General features: G+C 60.4%; 3 protein-coding genes across 10 annotated transcripts in view; 1 reads left to right on the top strand and 2 right to left on the bottom strand.

Moving 5' to 3' along the window:
• Positions 1-47: 47 nt before the first annotated feature.
• On the bottom strand, positions 48-4,328 carry FASTK (Fas activated serine/threonine kinase). 3 transcript variants are annotated; one of them, XM_032304048.1, is made up of 10 exons: positions 4,123-4,325; positions 2,924-3,343; positions 2,252-2,431; positions 1,982-2,121; positions 1,287-1,500; positions 1,025-1,184; positions 745-836; positions 531-666; positions 344-458; positions 48-263 (listed from the first exon to the last, which is right to left on the bottom strand). In XM_032304048.1, exons 1-10 carry the CDS (start codon positions 4,202-4,204, stop codon positions 156-158), a joined length of 1,647 nt encoding a protein of 548 aa, XP_032159939.1. In that variant the 5' UTR covers positions 4,205-4,325; the 3' UTR covers positions 48-155. The 3 variants fall into 3 exon arrangements, with proteins under 3 accessions (XP_032159939.1, XP_032159938.1, XP_032159940.1); XM_032304047.1 differs by having other exon boundaries at positions 2,924-4,326; XM_032304049.1 differs by lacking the exon at positions 531-666 and having other exon boundaries at positions 2,924-4,328.
• A 260-nt stretch (positions 4,329-4,588) lies between these two features.
• On the bottom strand, positions 4,589-7,091 carry TMUB1 (transmembrane and ubiquitin like domain containing 1). 3 transcript variants are annotated; one of them, XM_032304050.1, is made up of 3 exons: positions 6,978-7,091; positions 5,692-6,110; positions 4,589-5,402 (listed from the first exon to the last, which is right to left on the bottom strand). In XM_032304050.1, the coding sequence occupies exons 1-3, from the start codon at positions 7,089-7,091 to the stop codon at positions 5,051-5,053; spliced, it is 885 nt and encodes a 294-aa protein (XP_032159941.1). In that variant the 3' UTR covers positions 4,589-5,050. The 3 variants fall into 3 exon arrangements, with proteins under 3 accessions (XP_032159941.1, XP_032159942.1, XP_032159943.1); XM_032304051.1 differs by having other exon boundaries at positions 5,692-6,540; positions 6,978-7,067; XM_032304052.1 differs by lacking the exon at positions 6,978-7,091 and adding an exon at positions 6,454-6,967.
• A 2,771-nt stretch (positions 7,092-9,862) lies between these two features.
• AGAP3 (ArfGAP with GTPase domain, ankyrin repeat and PH domain 3) overlaps positions 9,863-17,821 on the top strand; it is a 52,118-nt gene continuing 44,159 nt past the window's right edge. The window contains exon 1 of one of the 4 annotated variants that reach the window (XM_032303878.1): positions 9,863-10,648. In XM_032303878.1, coding sequence (XP_032159769.1) covers positions 10,318-10,648 — 331 coding nt within the window. In that variant the 5' untranslated portion in view covers positions 9,863-10,317. The remainder of the gene's footprint in view (positions 10,649-17,821) is intronic. The other 3 variants (XM_032303873.1, XM_032303877.1, XM_032303875.1) reach the window with 3 other exon arrangements.

The following is a 17,821-nucleotide window of genomic DNA, read 5'->3' as shown; positions in this document are numbered from 1 at the left end:
AAAGAGGGGCCCCAGCCCACTCCCCGTCCCAGAAACAAGATGCGCGATGAGGAAGGAAAGGGACTTTAATGAGAAACCAAAATATAGAGAGCCAAAGTGCAAATTGTCCACCCCCCTATTGGGGGGCGTCATCCTGAGCCCCATGTGCACGCCCCTCACCCCCCTTCAGGCCCCCAGCGGAGGCCCAAGGCCTGGAGCTTGTGCCTCAGGTAGCTCTTGAGCTGGGGCAGGCCTCTCTGTGACTCCAGTTCCTCGAAGGGTAGCTGCAGGGGAGGGGAGCAGCGGGTTACCCACATGGTCTGTGGGCTGGGCAGAGGGGAGGCAGGATGGTGGGGAGTCTCACCGGCAGGAGCTGGTAGCCCAGCAGGCCCAGGTGCCGCTCCCGTAGGGCCCGGGAGCCCAGCAGCACTCGGCCATCGCGGCAGAAATGCCAACGTTCCCGCAGCATGAGCACCACCCTGGAGGGGGCGGACGGAGGCTCAGGCGGGTGTCCACAGAGGCAGGGAGGCTCCCCCGCCCTCCTCCCTTACCTCTGGGCGGGGCCGTGGGTAGTGGCCTGGGAGGCGGCCTGGCCCTGGGCACAGGACCTGGGAGGGTAGGGTAGGAAGGGGTCCTGGGTCCTCACGGGAAGCACAGCACCAGAGCTGCTGACACACAGCAGGAAGTCTGGAGGGGGGAGAGAGAGGGCCACTGGCTTCCAGCCAAGGCTCTGTCCTGGCCAGCCACCCGCCCGCGGGAATTCACCTGTGCAGTAGCCTGGAGGCACGGTCAGGTCCTGTCGGTACTTCTCTTCCCCTAGCAGCTGGCGCAGGCCCTCTGCCACTATATCCTTGTGACTGAGTCGGGACAGGGAGCAAACACCAATAGGGAAAGGCTCAGGAGGCTGGACCCTGGGCAAATGCTTCTGATGTCCCAAGCACCGCCCCCTTCTTTTCTTCCTAACATGGGTCGGCGTCCCCCTGGCTCTCCTACTCTGTGCTTCCTGCAGGCTGGTCCCCTCCCCTCCCCCTGCTGCCCCATCCACCTGTACTTGCAGCGGGCACGGTCAGTGATGAGTGGCTGGGGGAAGATGGGCACTTGCTGCCTTCGGGGAAGGCGGGGACCCCGGTATCCCGGAAGCTCCAGCTCCACGGCCGTGTCTAGCAGGGAGAGGTAGCGCCGCACAATCAGGGCGTGAGGGGTGCCTATGGGAAAGCAGGACTGAGGCTCGCGGGTAGCAGACTCCCACCCCCAGTTACTCTGCCCACTGGCCGCCAGGGTCCCAGCCAGCCCTCCCGTCCGCGCACCGCTGATGTGGTTGATGAAACTTGGGGAAAAGACAAAGTGCAGGGCCCTGAGGGGCAGACACCGCAGCTGGCACAGTGACATCAAGATGTTGACAGTAGCCAGGGGAGCCACCCCTGCTTCCCGAGCCAGGATCCTCTCAAGGCAGGGCATAAACTGCTGTTCCAGGGGCAAGTAGTTCAGCCGCCCAAAGGGCAGGACCAACTTCTGCACCACCTGTGGAGGAAGAGCAGCCCTTCACCCAGCACGAAACAGTTCTCCAAGATCCTTCACAAGCGGAACCTCAGGGAGGCTTGGCCTGCGAGCTTCTAGGTCTCTGTAAAGGCAGAACAATCCCTCTACCCCGACGTACACACCAGAAGTTCGACAGCATAACCAGTGTCTTGAGCCCCATGGGATTAATCAAACCAATGGAGACATCGCTGTGGGGTCTGGCCCCGAAGCCTTAGGAGTGGGCTCAACGAAGCTAAGACAGCGCCAAGTGCGGAGAACTGCAGAGAACCAGGCATACACGCTGGGTGGGTGGACAAGCCAGGTGGGGGTGAGCAAAGACGACACCCCAGGGTGGGGGGAGGGAACAGAGCACAGAGCCTGGCTGGTTGTCCACTGGCAGGCAGCCAGTCAAGCTGAACAGGGGGCCGGCCCGACACTGAGGAGGGCTAGGAGAGGAGCATGGCAGGGCGGGAGGCAATCCCACCTTGCTGCTGAGCTGGGCTTCCTGGACCACCAGGAAGTGGGCAATGGCTTCCAGAAGCTGGGGCTCCCGCAACCGGTGCCGGGCCAGGTGCTGGGCCAGGAGCACCATCACGTTGGGAGTCAGTTCCTCCGGCCTGGCCTCTGTGAAGAACACCCGTCACGCTGGACCCGCAGGCCAGTGCTCGACTATATCCACTCAGCCCAGACACCACCACCTACCGCCTCCTGTCTTCAGCCCCTCCCGCCACCTGCCCTCAGTCCCCTCCAGCACCTGCCAGGCTGCGGATGAGATGCTGCCGGGGACGCCTCAGGAGACGAGGGCAGCTCAGAGCAGCTTCCAATCTTTGCCCGCCGCACAGGTCGGGTTGCAGAGTGGGAGGTGGCTTCGGAGGGAGGCGGAACCTTCTCTCCTGCTCCAGGGCACACATCAGGGGCCCATCTGACGGGAAGCCTGAGAGGGAGAGGGTCAGAGGAGGCAGCCCTGGTAACGGGGTGCTGCTCTGTTCCAGTCATGGGGTTCAGTTGCTGGATTCCCAACCTTTCGGGTCTCCGTGTTCTGGATGGAAGGGTTGCTAGAGTGTGAGCAGAAGCACTGGAGAAACGTGAAATAGCACGTGACTGTGAGGTCTCAGAACAGTCTGTGGGGAAAGACCTTACACCAGCATGGCAGTAAGCTCTCATCGCACGCCAACGGTGACAAACAGTGGTGGCTTTCTAGAGCACTGTGTTGGAAGGAATCAGGGCTGGCACCCCTAGCTAAGCTGGAACGAATGCTGCTGGACTCCTGCTGTCTGCTGTGGATACGGGGGAGCAGCACTGAGCCTGCCCGGCCATGCGCCATTCCTGGCAAAGCCCAAGAGGTGAATTCTGTCAGTGATCTTGGGTCTTCTATGGTCTTTCTCTATTCTTCCGTTAACACCCACCCCCCAGACGCCCTCCTCACCAAGTAAGACTGCAAGGTGCAGACACACGTGGACGGTGTGAGGATCAAAGGAGGGGCAGTTTCGGATGATGAGTTGACTCAAGTCCTGCAGTGTGGCCTGCTCCACGGGAGGGGGTCGTGGCTGGGACCCCAAGAGCTGACCCAGACGACGAAGTGCCACAGGGTAGTGATGGGCGCGCACCTTGGTGGGGTTCTGGCCCAGCCAACGCAGCAGCTCCCCAGGGCTCCTCGCCTGTTCCAGAAGCCGCTGCAGCCCCTGCACAGGGCCTGCATGGAGGCCTCCTCCAGGAGGCCGGTCCCCCCACTTGCTGGGCCCCAGACAGCAGGGCTGTACTGGTGGGAGCAGCAGCAGGCCAGACAGCCGAGCAGCAGAGGCCTGGGCAGAGAGCAGGACTCGAAGCATGGAGTTGGGTGGAGACCCTGAGGGGCAGCCCAGAAAAGGGGGTGAGGTTTTCTCCAAGGAGGAGAAAAACCGGCTATCTACTGACCTCACTGCCCATTCTGGGGGCCCTGGGGTCAGGGCAACCCACTCATGTTCACCCTTCCATGTGGCTGCTCTGGTCTTCTCGCCCACCCGCCCCTCTCTGCCTCCTTCCATCCTTCGAAACAGCACCTTCGGTGTAGTCAGCACAGGGATATTTACAAAGCAAGTCCACATGCACTACGGATCTCCTCTGATGCTCCATACACGCCTCCGAGGTGGCAGGCAGAGCTGGCGCTACCTCGATTTCACAGGTGGAGAAACCAAGGCCCAGAGAGGAAAAGGGGTTAAGCCCGAGGTCACGGAACGGGTTAGTGGTCGTGCCCAGCCTGGAGCCCAGCTTGCCCCGTCGATACGCCCTCCCGACCACCTCCCCCTCCCGCAGGAGGCGGCAGCGGCAAGGAGGGTGGAACGCGGGCTCGGCAGCCGGGCGGTCCTGGGTTCCATGCTGGGCGCTCCCACTTACCAGCTGCATGACCTTGGACAAGTGGCTTCGTCTCTCTGCCCAAGCCTCCTCGCCCGTGAAACGAGAACGCAGCGCCCACCTCGCAGGGCGCCCGTGGAGCCCGAGCGCGCAGCTTTGCAATGGCGCGGAGTCGGAGGTGTCAGGGGCCCCCACACCCACCCCGGCCCGGCAACGCCAGGAGACCGTGGTCACGGTCGCCAACACCAACTCCCGCGGCCCTCCCGCAGCCCGCCCCGTAGGCGCCACCCCTACATGGCTCCCCAGGCCCCGCGCAGGTCGCTCCCTCAGTCGGTCTCGGGGCCCGGGAGCCGGGCTCCCCCCGCGGCCTCCTCATCGGCAGGCCACCGAGTCCGCCATCTTCCCAGCAACCCCCGGACCGCGGTCCGGACGCCAATCGCGGCTCAGCCCCCGACCAGCACAGACGTGGCTCCCGTCAGGCCCCGCGCGCCCCTGCGTCGCACGCCCCGCCCTCCACTTCCGGGAAGCCGCGCGCGCCGAGCCGGAGCGGTGCGGGGCGGTGCCGGAGGCTGGGGGGCGGAGCCAAAGGGCCAGGTCGCTAAGGCAGGAGCGAAGGGAGAGCGGAAGCCGGCGGCGGGTGGTATGATGTTGGGATCCCCGGGGAGGCCCGGTCTGCGTCCTTCACGCCTTTCCTCCCAGAGGGCAAGAGGTCCCTGCTCAACACCCCCACGGGGCCACACACCCGGACACACACCAGGAGTGAAAACTTCACAGTCATTTAATCTGCACATGTTCCACACAATCCCTCTGCCCCTCCCAGCTCCCCTTCCCCAGCGCCCCGTAGTCCTTAGGTCCTCAAATCAGCCCAAGGAGCTATTAGGGACTAGAGGTGGCTGGGTCCTGGCAGGATTCTAAGAAGGGCCCAGGGGTGTAGCCCGGTTCTGCCCGGGGCCAAGGCAGTGACAGCAGCTGCCTGACCCAGAGGAACTGACTGTCAGTGGGGGCCGAGGGCCAGCCGCCCCAGCAGGTGGCCCAGAGGCATGGAGGTCACAAGGGGGGACCTCAGCCGACTCCCGGAGCGCTCTGCCGCGCAGGGCTGGGCTCCAGGGTAGCGGGAAGAGGCAGGCCGGAGAGGTGGGCCTGGGTAGACAACAGCGCCCACTGTGTCGCGGGGAGCAAGGTCCAGAGGGGCCAGCAACGCTTCCGAGAGCCCGTGGAGGCACTACGGGCGGTACATGGCAAAGGCCAGGAGACTGAGGAGCAGGGTGAAGCCCGCCAGACCCAGAGTGGCGGTCAGGGGAAAGAAGGGCCGGTACTGGATCTGGCAGTACCAGAGGAGCAACAGAAGCAGCAGCAGCAGGGGCAGCAGCAGGCTGCCGATTTCCAGCCCGGAGGGGCCTGGCTCTGACCCCGGTGGGCAAGGGGGGTGTGGGGGACCGACGCGCGTGGACACGTGGCAGTGGAGAACGCAGTTGGGCGGGAGGTGAAGGCTGCCCAGGGTCTGGGTGTCGTCTCCTAGCAGCTGCCCTTGGTAGATGAGTCGCACCTGCTGTTCCCGGCCGGGAAACTGGGTCCTGAGGAGAGAGGGACCTGGGTAAGAGAGCAGGCCTCAGGCAATCCTGGTCCCTTGCCCAGACCAACACTCCCACCCCTCACCTTTGCCTCCACCCAGCACTCAGGTGGTGGCCTCTATGGGGGTCCCCTCCTGCTATAAGGGGAATGATAGGGGGGAATGACGTGGGGACCTCAGTTCCTTCGTCTGCAGGAGGGGGAAGTCTCAGATCTCTCTGATGGCCCTTCTGGGTCTGTAATGACTCCCACCCCAATCTTTAGAATTTCTTTCCTGTCCTCATCCCAGCTTACCTTTTCAGGGAGCCAATGGTATCGTGGGGCCAGGCCCTGGCCACCTGCTCTGAATCGTTGAGGAATTTCAGCCGTAGCACGAGGGGCTCCTGGGGGGAGTCCGGCGAAGTCGATGTCGTTGAGTGCCCAACGCCAGGCTCTGGCTGTGCAGCCTGACCTCTGTGTCTCAAGCTGGGGGTCTCGGATCCGGGGGCCTCCCCTCTGATGCTGCCGGTGACCGCCATGGCTTCACTGGGCTGTGCTGCTGCTGGAGTCCCTGACGGCTGGGGCAGTGGGTCGGCACCCTCCGCAGTGTGTGTTGAGACCCAGGCGAGAGCCAGCACCAGAAGGCAGGCAAGCACCGCGAAAAGGACGGTCACCTCATCACCCACCCCTTCAATCAAGGCCATGGCACCTGCCTTGCCTGCCACCTTACTGAGCTGGAGAGGTACAAAGAACCCATGAGGGGCTGGCTCGCTGGCCAACTTCACTCCAACAGGCTCCTGCCCCCACCCCACCAAACTCTCCCAGTCCTTATTCCTCTGTCCCATTACCCACACTCCACCCTAGGGCTCATACTGATCTGAAACCCGGCTGTCCCAAATTTCCCTCCAGTGCCCCTTCCCATAACCAAATCCCAAGTCCTACCTTTTTGTAACCCGAGTTCTAGGTCCTAACCATCTCCCCAATTCATTCAAACCCTATCCCGATGTAAGGGCCTTGATCTTCTATGCAACTTCTCCCCTAAATTCAACCCTCAGCAAACTTCACCCCAAAGCTTACCTAATCTTCCATCTACTATCCCAAAGTTCACCCTCTCCTTCGTCTATTTCAACCCAAAGCTTATCTACTCCTCCATCATTAAAGTTTCTGCAAGGGGGGAAGAAAATGGGGTTCTATGTCCCCCACCTCCACCCCCGTTATCATTTAACCAAACCGCACCCGCGGCAGGGGACTGCTTCCCAAGGCTTCCCCACACCATACGTCAATCTCCGCCCTTCGGCAATTCGGAGCTTCCGAGAGCTGCCATCCCCCCACCGGACTTGACCCCTCGGGTCTACTCAAGCCCCACCCCGCGGCGGCCGGACTCGGCGCCTCCTCTCCCAAACCCAGTCCGCAAGCGGACCCGAGATCCCGCCCGGGAATCCGAGACTTGGCCCACCCCACCCCCAACTCTTCCATCATCCCTCCCATCTTCCCGCCCCCCGGAGCCACGGGAAGGCACCGGCGAACCCGGGGCGGGGCGAGCGGGAGCCAGCTGGGGCCCGGGGCGGTGGGGTGGGCGCGGTCACCGCGCGGGGACTCACCGCCCGGCTCCGCCAGCTCCATAGCGGACCCTCGGGCACTTCCGGGCGGGAGGCGCCGAGGTCGCGGACACCTGAAGGCACCCCCTCCTTCCCTGCCGCCGCCTCGCGAAGCATTGTGGGACTTGTAGTCCCGCTTGGTGCGCATTTCCCGCCCTCTGCCTTGCTGACCCACGTGCCGGGATCCGCAGGCTAGTCGTGGCGACCGCAAGTCGCTGAGTGGCCGCGGGGGCGGGCTTAAGGGTTATGCCATTCTCCTGAGGTCCGGGCAACAGGAAGACCCGCCACCTCCCCCGCTGGCATCCAGGGCATCTGTCACTCTAAAAACCGACGTCAGCGAGAACACGTCAGAGCACCCGTGTTTCCAGATGCAGGCTCTGGGGCGCTCAGGTGGCCCCCTACCGTGGTCTGTTGTTATGTCAGAGTGGACGCCAGAAGGCACTGTGGGCCCCTTAAATTGACTCTTTGGCTCAGAGCCCGGTACCCATGGGCTGTCCCATCAGGTTGGCTGAGGACATTCATCGCCGGGGCTGGCCACAGTAGCTTGGGCTGCCCTGTCTCCTTGGTCCCTTCCTCCACACCGCCCCTGTAAGACTATGCGAGAAGACAGACCTCGGAATCTGGCACAAATGCTGATCTCTTATCCCGTATTTATTAACTGTGTGACCTTGGGGGCACATGAAATCTCTTTGATCCGTAATTGCTTTGTTCCTAAAACATAGTTCATAAGGAAATTGTAAGGAAGAAATTAAGCGTTTTATTAAACAAGTATGGAAACTGTGTAAGGGAGCCATTACACACTAGGTATTTGTTTGCCTAGTATTACACGAGTACCTAGTTACCTAGTATTACACCAACACTCTGGGCTTGGAAATTACATTCTTAGTGTGTTACTGTGTAGAGGACTTGGATCCTCAGCCTGGCTTGGGCCCGCTAATATCTATGGCTCTTTTCCTACCTTCCTCTGGGCCACAGAGATCTCATGTGCTGGGTTTTATATGCCAGTCCTGGGGAAAAGCCACGTACCCTAGTGTTTCCACAGTTCATGCTTACTCATCCGAGCAGGTACCCCAAGTGGGAACAGGTACTGCCTTGGGAAAATCAGTTTAGATGTATAACATGCAGATCTAACTTCTCTCTAGTTCTTTCCCTCCTATTCATTCGTTTATTCTAGAAACATTTATTAAATCTATACTATATGTCAGGCACTGTGCAAGATGCTGGGAATACAATGGTGAATCACACAGGTGAACTTGTCCCTGCCCTCACATGGCTCATATGATGATAGGGGAGAGACACGTAGACGATCCCACCAGGCCTAACACAGATCTGTGCTGGCTGTTGGTGCAACACATAGGAGAAGCTCTTTACCCTCAGCATTTCTCCTGGGAGCTACCTGGTGCAAATTCTTGCTGCCAGTTCTAGTTAAGCATCTAAAAGAGATGTTTGTTGTGGCTTTCAGAATTATACAGCGTCAGAGCTAGGTGTTCTGCTCAATCACTGTATTTTGCACATGAAGCACAGAGAAGGAACAAGACATCAGTAAGGTCCAACATGTAGATAAGCCTGAATCTCTTAGGAGCTAGGGAAGCCCCAGGTGTTGAATAGCTCACATCTGGTTCTTTTTCTTTTTCTTTTCTTTTCTTAAATAAGATTCCACCCATTTATTTGACAGAAAGAGACACCGCGAGAGAGGGAACACAAGCAGGGGAAGTGGGAGAGAGAGACGCAGACTTCCCCCTGAGCAGGGAGCGTGTTGCAGGGCTCTATTCCAGGACCCCAGGATCATGACCTGAGGCAAAGGCAGATACCCAACGACTGAGCCACCCAGGCGCCCCTGGCTCTTTCAATGGTACAAGACACTTGGGTGACCGCATTGGTACCGGGGCAGAGTTGTATGAGTAGCCAGATGGGGCAACTCTTTGCTAGGAAAAGATTCAGCTTGGGTTGGGAAATGAAAGTGTGTATAAAAAGCCTGACATATGTCAATTGTGTCAGAGGACATCTGGGCACAGCCCTGGGAGGCTGACTGGCTGGGGCCAGGGCCCAGCACACACCCTGTCTTAGAGGCATTTTTGCAAAGGTTGAGGATGACCACTGACTAGCAGGACCGCAGACAGCTTTGGCAATTGCGATGCAGAGAAATCGAAACATGGAAGGGAGCTCCCTGGCCCCTCCAGGAGTGAACAAAAACACAAGATGGTCAAGGGGTTGAGGACAAATAAGAGAGCCACGCAGGCTCTGGTGAATCTTTTGAATGGGGCGAGTGGGGGAAGAAGGGATCCTTTTGGATTCCTCTCTCTTCTCTGCCCATGTACCAGCTGGTCCGGGGCGCGGCAGACGGTAAACCATCCAAGTCCCAGAGGGGAATCTTCTAGGAGAAGCCTGAAGATGAGCGAGGGGCTGTTGTTTAAAGCGCCATTTCCAAAGGCCTTGCTGATGAAGCTCTCAAGAAGTGGAAATAGAAGCTGGGGACCCAGATTTCCAGGCTCTGTGCTGCAGCCCGCAGTGGAGAGACCCGGAGACCATCAGAGAGAGAACCCCGGGGACAAGGCGTTCTCCAGGGATGATCACGGGCGGGAACAGGGGAGCCTGTGCAATCCTAAAGGCCAGACCCCTTAAGTGAGGCCCAGCTGTGCCTGGGCTGGCGGCCCTTCTCTGCCGTCCGCCGCGTTCATCAGTTACCCTCAGGCGCAAGGCACTGCTCGGGCACTGCCCAAAGATCGGACACCCCACCCAGACCAGAACAGGGAGGCGAAAGAGACAGCCGGGGCCGGGAGGAGGCCAGAGCAGCTGTCCACTTGGAGCCGGTGGCCCTCAAGGCGGGTGTGGGTGGGGGCTGGAGAGCAGGCGGAAGGGCCAAGGCTGGGTGGGAGGGGCCCGGGCGCCGGGGCTGGAGCGCGCGGCTTGTGGGGTGGAGGCTGCAGAGCCAGCGAGCGAGCGAGGGGCGGGGGCGCTGGGGCCGGCGCGCAGGAGGGGCGGGGGCGGCGGGGAGGGGGCCTCGGGCTGCGTGTGCCGGAGCTGGCGGGGGCGGCGGTGCGTGCGCATGACGCGGGGGGAGGGCCCGGGCCGCGCGCTCCCGGTCCCGTTGTTGTTGCCGCTGGAGGCTTCTCCGAGGCAGCGGGATCGCGGCGCCGAGAAGCGCCCTGCAGCGGCGGCCACAGCGTGCGCGGCGGCGCCTCCCGGCCTCGGCCCCCGGCCTCCAGCCTCATGCGCTAGCCCCGCGCCGCCGACTCCGTAGTCCCGGCCCCGCCAGCCCCGCGCGCCCGCCCGCCACCGCCGCCGCCGCAGCGCCGCCCCGGGCCCCGGCCGGGCCCGCCTCGGGCCCCGCGGCTCCAGAGCCATGAACTTCCAGGCGGGCGGGGGGCAGAGCCCGCAGCAGCAGCCGAGCCTGGCGGCGCCGGGGGGCGGCGGCGGCGGCGGCGGCGGCGCGGGGGGCGGCGGGCAGTTCGGCGGCGCGGGGCCGGGGGCCGGGGGCGGCGGCGGCCCCTCGCAGCAGCTGGCCGGCGGGCCCCCCCAGCAGTTCGCGCTCTCCAACTCGGCAGCCATCCGGGCCGAGATCCAACGCTTCGAATCCGTGCATCCCAATATCTACGCCATCTACGACCTGATCGAGCGCATCGAGGACTTGGCGCTGCAGAACCAGATCCGGGAGCACGTCATCTCCATCGAGGGTGAGCGGAGTCGGGGTCTGCGGGAGATGGGGCGCGGTGGCCCGGCTCGGCCACGCTCTCCCCGTCGGGGGTCCTCGCGCCTGAGATCCCGGCCACGCGGTGTGCTGATAGCCGGCGCTGCAGAGCGGTCGTCCAGGCTTCGCTGTATGTCGTCCGGGGACACCGGGGCTCGGGGCTGGTCCCGTGCCAGGCGACACGTTTTCTGCTCATAGTGCTCTAGGGCGCGAGGGTGGTGTCGCTCCCGGGACAGGTGCGCTCAGAGCCGCAGAGGTCCGGGGGGTTGGGGCCAGAGCTGCCAGGCCTGGCGAGGGAAGGTGGGCGCAGCGGAGGGCCTCGGCGGGCCGGGAGGTGGGGCCGCTGTCCCGGCCCTGCCCCGCGGCGGGGCGGGGGATCGAGCCTCCCGTTAGTGGATGGCAGCCTTCCCGGGCCCAGCGCCTGCGGGCCCCGGAGGGTGGCGCTCGCCGCGGCGCCCTTTCCCGAAGCACACCCCCTACGCTGCCGCTGCCAGGCGGGCGCGGGCCGGGCCTGGCGTGGGGCTCCGGCGGCGCGACCGCGTGGGAGGCGCCGGCCGGTACATCCGCGCCTTCGCCGGGTCCCACGCGCACCCGGGAACCGCTCGGGAGGCGGGCGCGGGACTGCGGGGAGCTGACCGACCTCCATGGACACGGTTCGGGCGTCAAATGCCTGAACCCCGGGCCACTGCCCTGCCCAGCGCTCCTTTCTTTAGGCTCTTGGGCCCAGGACTTTGGCTGCCAAGGTGGGCAGAGGAAGTGGGTGCACGCTGCTGGCACATATCCCGCCCCCCCTGATGTGGTGGGGACCCGCAGCACCCAGGGACAGCCTGGTGGCACCGTGACCTTTGAGAGCCCAAGGGGCAGATGGGCCTCACCCTGGGTCACCTGCTTCCTGTCTAGCTCCATTTGGAGGAGGACTTCCCACTGGCAGGTGGTGGGTTCCGGTATAGTGGAAATGCAGGGGAAACTGCAGGGGTTTTTGAGTGATGACATGGAGTTGTGGGCAGGGGCCTGTCCACTTCTTGGGCCTCACAGTTAGGGCCACGTTCTCATCTTCTGTGAGGCTCTGGGGGCTCCCTCTCCTGAACACTTCGTTCTGCTTTTGGAGGCCCCGCTAGCCCGGGAAGGAGCATTCAGTATTTTGGGAGTAGAGGGCCCCATTTAGAGCTCTCGGAACGTTCCAGTCTGACTTCCTCTGTCCTCTCCCCAGTCCTCTCTTACCTCTTTCCTCTCAAGGCTGAGTTCGCTGTGAACTAATTAGGCGACAGGAAAAACTCATTAACATGGATCTGAGTAAATGGCCTGAATCACCGTTGCAGCTGGGGACCAGGAGATGGCATTGTGCGAGCCCAGGGCCCCAAAGAGAGGAGACCGGATATTTCTCCTAGATCTGAAGCGGGTGGGGCAGGGAGAGTGGCCATTCCTCGTGGCCTCACTGCCCTTCCGAGGAAACAAAAGTTCCCCATCGGCTCTGAGATACCCCCAGCTCCTTTTGTTGAGGAGAGTTGGTGGGATAGTCACGAAAGGGACAGGGACGGAGAGAAGAAAGACATCTGCTGCAGAGCACTCCCCCCACCCCCAGCAGGGAGGGGCAGGAATCCGCTGGATTCCCATCCAGCTTCAACTTCCTTAACACTGACCTGTGACCGTCCCCCCCAACACACCCCAGCTCAGGCGGCCTCTGGCTGGGCATCTTCTGTGACATGAAGGCCACGGTTCCTGGGATGCACTGAGTTTTCATCCCAGTCTTGAATTCAACATGACAGGCAGAATTTCCCTTCTTAGAGCCCTCCCCCATGACCAACTTCCCCATTGCGGTTTGGAACCTCATGTTCTGTCTGCTTAGCCTGGAAGCTTGGTATCACCATCGTGAATCCTGGGACCCGATGTCTCATTGTCACCAGGCCCAGCTGCTCCGCACACATCCGTTCTCAGCTCTCCTGATCCCTGCTTCCCTGCTCTTTCTTGGCAGGCCCTCCCACCTCTTTCTTCCTGCGTCTCCCTTCTCTCCCAGCCTCTCTCCTAGAATCCATCTCTAGGGCCCACCTAACCCCTGCTTCCCTACTTTTGTCACCCAGCTCTAGGCAGGCAGCAAAACAACAACAACAAAAAACCCAACCCAGAAAACTCCTTCTCCAGTTTCTCCCTGTAGCCTTCCCGTAGCAGAGCCCCTTCTTGGGGGAGGAAGGAGAAGAGCTTCGTGGGCGCGTCCCTCTTCGCTGTGAACCTGACTGAGGCCCCCTGCCAGGGCCCGGCGGACCTGGGTCCATGTGTTACATAACACATCTGTAGCAGAGGAGGCCCGTCTGTGTTTACGAGGGCCGAGCCTCTTAGCGGGAAGGGATGACATTTTCCTAGAGTATAATAAGCTTCCGCCTCACTCCGGTAATACTTCGGTGAAGGATTTATTTGTCCCAGCTCTGAAGGTGACCTAGGAGACGCAGTCAGAATCCATTTGGGACCGAGGGAACATGATGGCACCTTGCCGTCCTGTCTTCTCCCTGCTTCCTTCCGTCGCCTCTAACCCTGTGACCAGGGCGGGAGGAAGCCGAGGGACATTCAGCTGTCCTGTTTCAGGGCAGGGTTTGAGGCGGAATGAGACTGTTTCTGAAATGTGCCTTTTCCACCAAAGGCCAAGGAAGGAGAAAAGGTGCTCATCCTGTAGTTCTCCGGAATAAAAGAAGTGTAACGGGGTGCTGGGGTAGAGGGATAGAAGACTGAACCGCGGGCAGAGCCTCCGAGCCAGTCTCACCTCCCTGGCTGGGGAAACTGAGGCTCAGAGAAAGGAGGGATCGTGCGGGGCCTCAGGTAACAGTCTGCGGGGAAGGGAACCCTTCACACTTGCTTGGGTCTCCCGGCTATGTCCTAGAAAGAGGGCTGCAGAGGAACTGGGCCTCGGGCCAGTTGGGGGACAGCCTGGGCACGTGGGACCTGCAGACGCCCGGGCCAAGTGAGCCAGGAGCCAGGATGAGTTGTTGGGAGGAGCAGCCTCGGGGTCCTGGAGTCCGAGCAGCGGTGGGCCCTGCAGGCCCACAGGCAGGTCCAGGAAGCGCGCCATGGCCTCCGGTGCTGTGTGGCTGCTCCTTGGGCAGGAACTGGGTTTGGTCAGCTGGTGACTTGTTGCTGTCCCCTTTGTTTTCCTCGCAAGATGTTTTTTCTAAACAATGGAGCGCCTCTGAGCGTTCCAACGGCCAAGTCACCCTTTGAAGGCTTCCTTAGGCTCTGCTGGCCGGCCGCCAGGGCGTGGGGGCTCTGTTACTCCCTGGGATCGACGGAGGTCAGCAGGTGCAGGTTTTCCTGGTGGGTTCAAGCCAAGGCTAGAGAGGGATCGTGCTTCTGAACTGTGGGCAGGGCGTGCTGGGTAGGGCTTGGAGGGAGCGGGCAGGGGGTGCCTGCCTCAGCAGTGAGTCTCCCTCGCAGCCCTGCCTGGGGCTCGAGTTCGTCCCGCTTCCTCTGTGTCTAGTGACGAGACCCTGGCAGCGCCCTTGGAATGCTGTGACACAGGTGGAGCGCGGTTGCAGCCGTTTGGGAGGCAGGGAAGCTGTCTTCTGGGCTCCGTTGCCCTTCTGCCTCTCCCTCCGGGTAGCTGGTCCCCAGCCCGGTGGTAACACCCACCTGGGGGAGTTGCCGAAGTACACGTTTCCGGTGCCGCCCGCAGGCGATCTGATTCAGTAGGTTTGAGATGGGGGCCCAGGGGTCTGAGTTTGTCACTTACCGGCGTGCGGGTAATCAGTCAGCCGCGGGAATGGGGTCTGGTGGGGGCCCGGAGGCTGAAGTAGGGCTTGGCACGGAAGCGCTCTAGGAATTTTGAAAAGGAGGGTATCTGTGTGGGTGCTAGTGGCCGGGGAAAGCCACATTTGTTCCAGATACATTTATTTAGTTCCTACTGTGTGGCCCAGTTGCATGGAGCCCAGTGGAAGGCAGGGAGGAGGCAGAGGAGGGGGCCACAGGGGAACTCTGGACCGCGCGGGCTGAACGGAGCAGCCCAGAGGAGGTGCTAGATTGGGGTCTGTAAGTGGTGGGAATAAAGCCCAGATTTTAAGAAAACCAGGGTCCTCCAGACCCCTTTCTTCAGGGTCGCAGGAGAGGAACTGAAAGACTGCCTCCGCGGGCTGTAGAACTTCAGGAGGCAGAGAGGTGGCTCATTCTGCCCCCTTCCATGCTGTCCTCTGTCATTGAGCTGCTGCTCTCTCCCTGGAGGAAGACCCCTACAAAGAAGACCCCCTACAAAGAAGACAGTCGTGGCTCCTAAGCATCCTGTAGCTCGGCCTACTGACTTTCCTCTACCTTTTCTTTCTCAGTTGAATGTGTATGCCGGGCATGGGGCTCCCAGGACAGAGCAGTCTTGCAGCGGCAGCAGGGGAGGGAGAGGGTACGATGGGGTGTTCGAGGAACAAGCAGGCTGGTCTGCACGCCTGGGGCACAGAGTCTGGGGGGACAGGGCAGAGGACCCTGGTTGGGAAGTTTTTCATGCTTTGTCTTGTGTTGATTTATTTACACCCCACCATGTTCCAGGGAGCACTTAAGGCAGTGCAGAATCCTGCAGGGGCTGGGTGGATGCGTGAGGGTTGAGGCAGGAGCATTAGGGCAGGTGGCGGTGGAGAGCAGGCTCTTGAGGCTGCAGGGCGTGGGGGGTAAGCGGCAGAGGGAGCAGCGGCCGCGGGGGGAGCAGGTGGGGGGGAAGCCGATCCGCAAGTCCGTAGTGTCCACACTGCCTTCGCACGTGAGCCTACCCTACGAGCCGGCAGGGAGTCCATGACCTCAGAACCTCAGGAGTGGAGGGAACAAAGATACCCTTCTGGAAAAGCAGGCTTAGGGGAGTGGAGGCCTGGGGGCGGGGAGGGGGGCAGATGCGGGGCCATGAGAACTCCCGTGTCCTTGTTCGACATCACCGGAACCCCTAGCCGGGGACCTTTGGCTCACCTTCTCTCTTTAATATGCAGGTAACTTGAAATTGGTTGAACTGGAATTGCTTTCCTTCTGACCCTCGCTGCCGTGCAGGCCGAGGGGTAAAAGGAAGGTGATCTCGGGATATGGGCCTGAGCCGTGGGGTGATGGAAGTGGGAGAGGGCGGCGGGCTGGAGCACCTGATCGAGGATGTACGTGTTGGCTGGTCCCGCGTCCCATGGCTTAGCATTGTCTGCCTGCCTGCTGGATGTTGTCATAAGGCCTTTGCAACATGTGGCGGGTCACTTTCTAGGTATGCAGGTCTCTTCCTTAGTTTGCAAAGCCTGGGCCTTAGATTGAGTAGCTTGGAGCAGCGGGAGCTGGTTTTCCAGCTGCACAGCGGGTGCCTCCCCTGTGGACGTGGATGGACAGATGGGTGGACACACGGACAGATGAGCTTTGCTGGGTCGGACCGGATGCCCATCAGCCCCCCTAAGGTGCCTCTCAGGGAAGCTCTTGGACCTTCAGTTCAACCTTTGGATGCTTAGAATACAACTTAAAGAGAACTTAGGGGGACGAAGTTCTTTCCTGCTGTAATCTTCTGATGTCTTGAGTCCCCAGTCAGATGGTGGCCCAGGGACAGGTCTCTCCCCTCCCTGAGCAGCATAGAATATACTTAAAAAACATTTAAATAGATGTGGAAATGGCCAAAGTAATGCCTGCTTATGATAGCAAATTCAGATGGAGAAGGAAATAGAAGGAATGTGCCCAGAGGTACGTGCCGCCGGCTGCCCAGTCCGGGTCTGTGTTCTGCCGTCGCTTATCTGCTGCCAGCGACTCTGTGATTGATTTGCTTGTCATTGGCATTTCCTGGCAAAGGTGGGATTTTGGTGGAAAACATCCCGCAGGGAGAACGGGAGGCCCTGCGTCCCTCTCATCTGGTAGAACCCTGTGGGGGACTTGGGAGACCGGGGTTCTTGTTCCTGCCAGGCTGCGACTGGCAGGTCACCGGGTGCTTGACCTGTCTTCTTTTTATTATTATTTTTTTTAATATATTTTATTTATTTATTTGATAGACAGAGGTCACAAGTATGCAGAGAGGCAGGCAGAGAGAGAGAGAGGGAAGCAGGCTCCCTGCTGAGCAGAGAGCCTGATGTGGGGCTCGATCCCAGGACCCTGAGATCATGACCTGAGCCGATGGCAGAGGCTTAACCCACTGAGCCACCCAGGCACCCTGACCTGTCTTCTTTCAAGACTTGCATTGTCTTGTATCTGTGTAGCTTGCCGTGACTCCGCACACGGTCCTTGGACCACCTCAGTCTTGGTTCTCTGGCATCGGGTGCAGCCTGTCTGCCATGCAGGCTCCCAGCAGTGGTCTGGGCTGAGCCTGACTTCCTGCACGCAGCCCTTGACCGGTGCTTCCTGGCTCCCCTCAGGGAACTGGTGATTGCAGAGCTCCTCTGGGTGAGATCTGGGCGTTAGGGAGACACAGGGTTAAATAACAGAACCTCCCCGCAGGGTGGTGCCCCATAAGGCTTGCCGAGGGTGTGCCTGGAGGGGCTCATGGCGGGACCTGGCATGGAGCGAGCACACAGGGAGCACCTGCCGCTGTTTTAAAAGGCTGCACACAGGGCGCCTGGGTGGCTCAGTGGGCTAAGCGTCTGCCTTCAGCTCGGGTCATGATCCTGGGACCCTGGGATTGAGCCCCGCGTCAGGCTCCCTACTCGCCGGGGCGGGGAGTCTGCTTCTCCCTCTGCTACATGCACTCTCTCTGTCAAATAAAGAAATAAAATCTTAAAAAAAAAAAATGCACAAAAAATCAAAGGCTGCAGGGTGCCTTTTAAAGACATTTTGTTGTTTTTTTTATTTTTTTATTTTTTTTAAGATTTTATTTATTTATTTGACACAGAGAGAGAAAGAGATCACAAGTAGGCAGAGAGGCAGGCAGAAAAAGACAGGGAAGCGCAGAGAGCCTGACTCGGGGCTCGATCCCAGGACCCTGAGATCATGACCGGAGCCAAAGGCAGAGGCCTTAACCCACTGAGCCACCCAGGCGCCCATTTTTCCTTGTTGTTTTGTTTTGTTTTGGTTTGATGACTAGTGATAGTCAACATTAAGACGATTTTGGTCATTTGCTTTTTTTTAAAATCCTGTTCATGTCTTTTATTCATTTTCCTTTTGGTTTGTTATTCTTTTCCTATGGCATGTGAGATAGTTTTAATCTCTTAATGTGAACTTTTCCCATCTGTTGGCGGGAAGCCATGGCCTGGGG

This window comes from Mustela erminea, chromosome 11 (genome assembly GCF_009829155.1).
Source record: "Mustela erminea isolate mMusErm1 chromosome 11, mMusErm1.Pri, whole genome shotgun sequence".
Lineage (NCBI taxonomy): Eukaryota > Metazoa > Chordata > Mammalia > Carnivora > Mustelidae > Mustela > Mustela erminea.
This window is presented reverse-complemented; position numbering and strand designations above follow the sequence as displayed.

Coding starts and splice junctions, on each gene's coding strand:
- FASTK (XM_032304047.1), bottom strand. CDS start 3,581: ATGTGGACTTGCTTTGTAAATATCCCTGTGCTGACTACACCGAAGGTG. Junction 1,501..1,981: donor AAGCCCAGCTCAGCAGCAAG/GTGGGATTGCCT, acceptor CTTCCTCCACAG/GTGGTGCAGAAGTTGGTCCT. Junction 837..1,024: donor CGTGCCCGCTGCAAGTACAG/GTGGATGGGGCA, acceptor GTCCCGACTCAG/TCACAAGGATATAGTGGCAG.
- TMUB1 (XM_032304050.1), bottom strand. CDS start 7,091: ATGCTTCGCGAGGCGGCGGCAGGGAAGGAGGGGGTGCCTTCAGGTGTC. Junction 6,111..6,977: donor GGAGCTGGCGGAGCCGGGCG/GTGAGTCCCCGC, acceptor GTACCTCTCCAG/CTCAGTAAGGTGGCAGGCAA. Junction 5,403..5,691: donor ACCATTGGCTCCCTGAAAAG/GTAAGCTGGGAT, acceptor CTCTCTCCTCAG/GACCCAGTTTCCCGGCCGGG.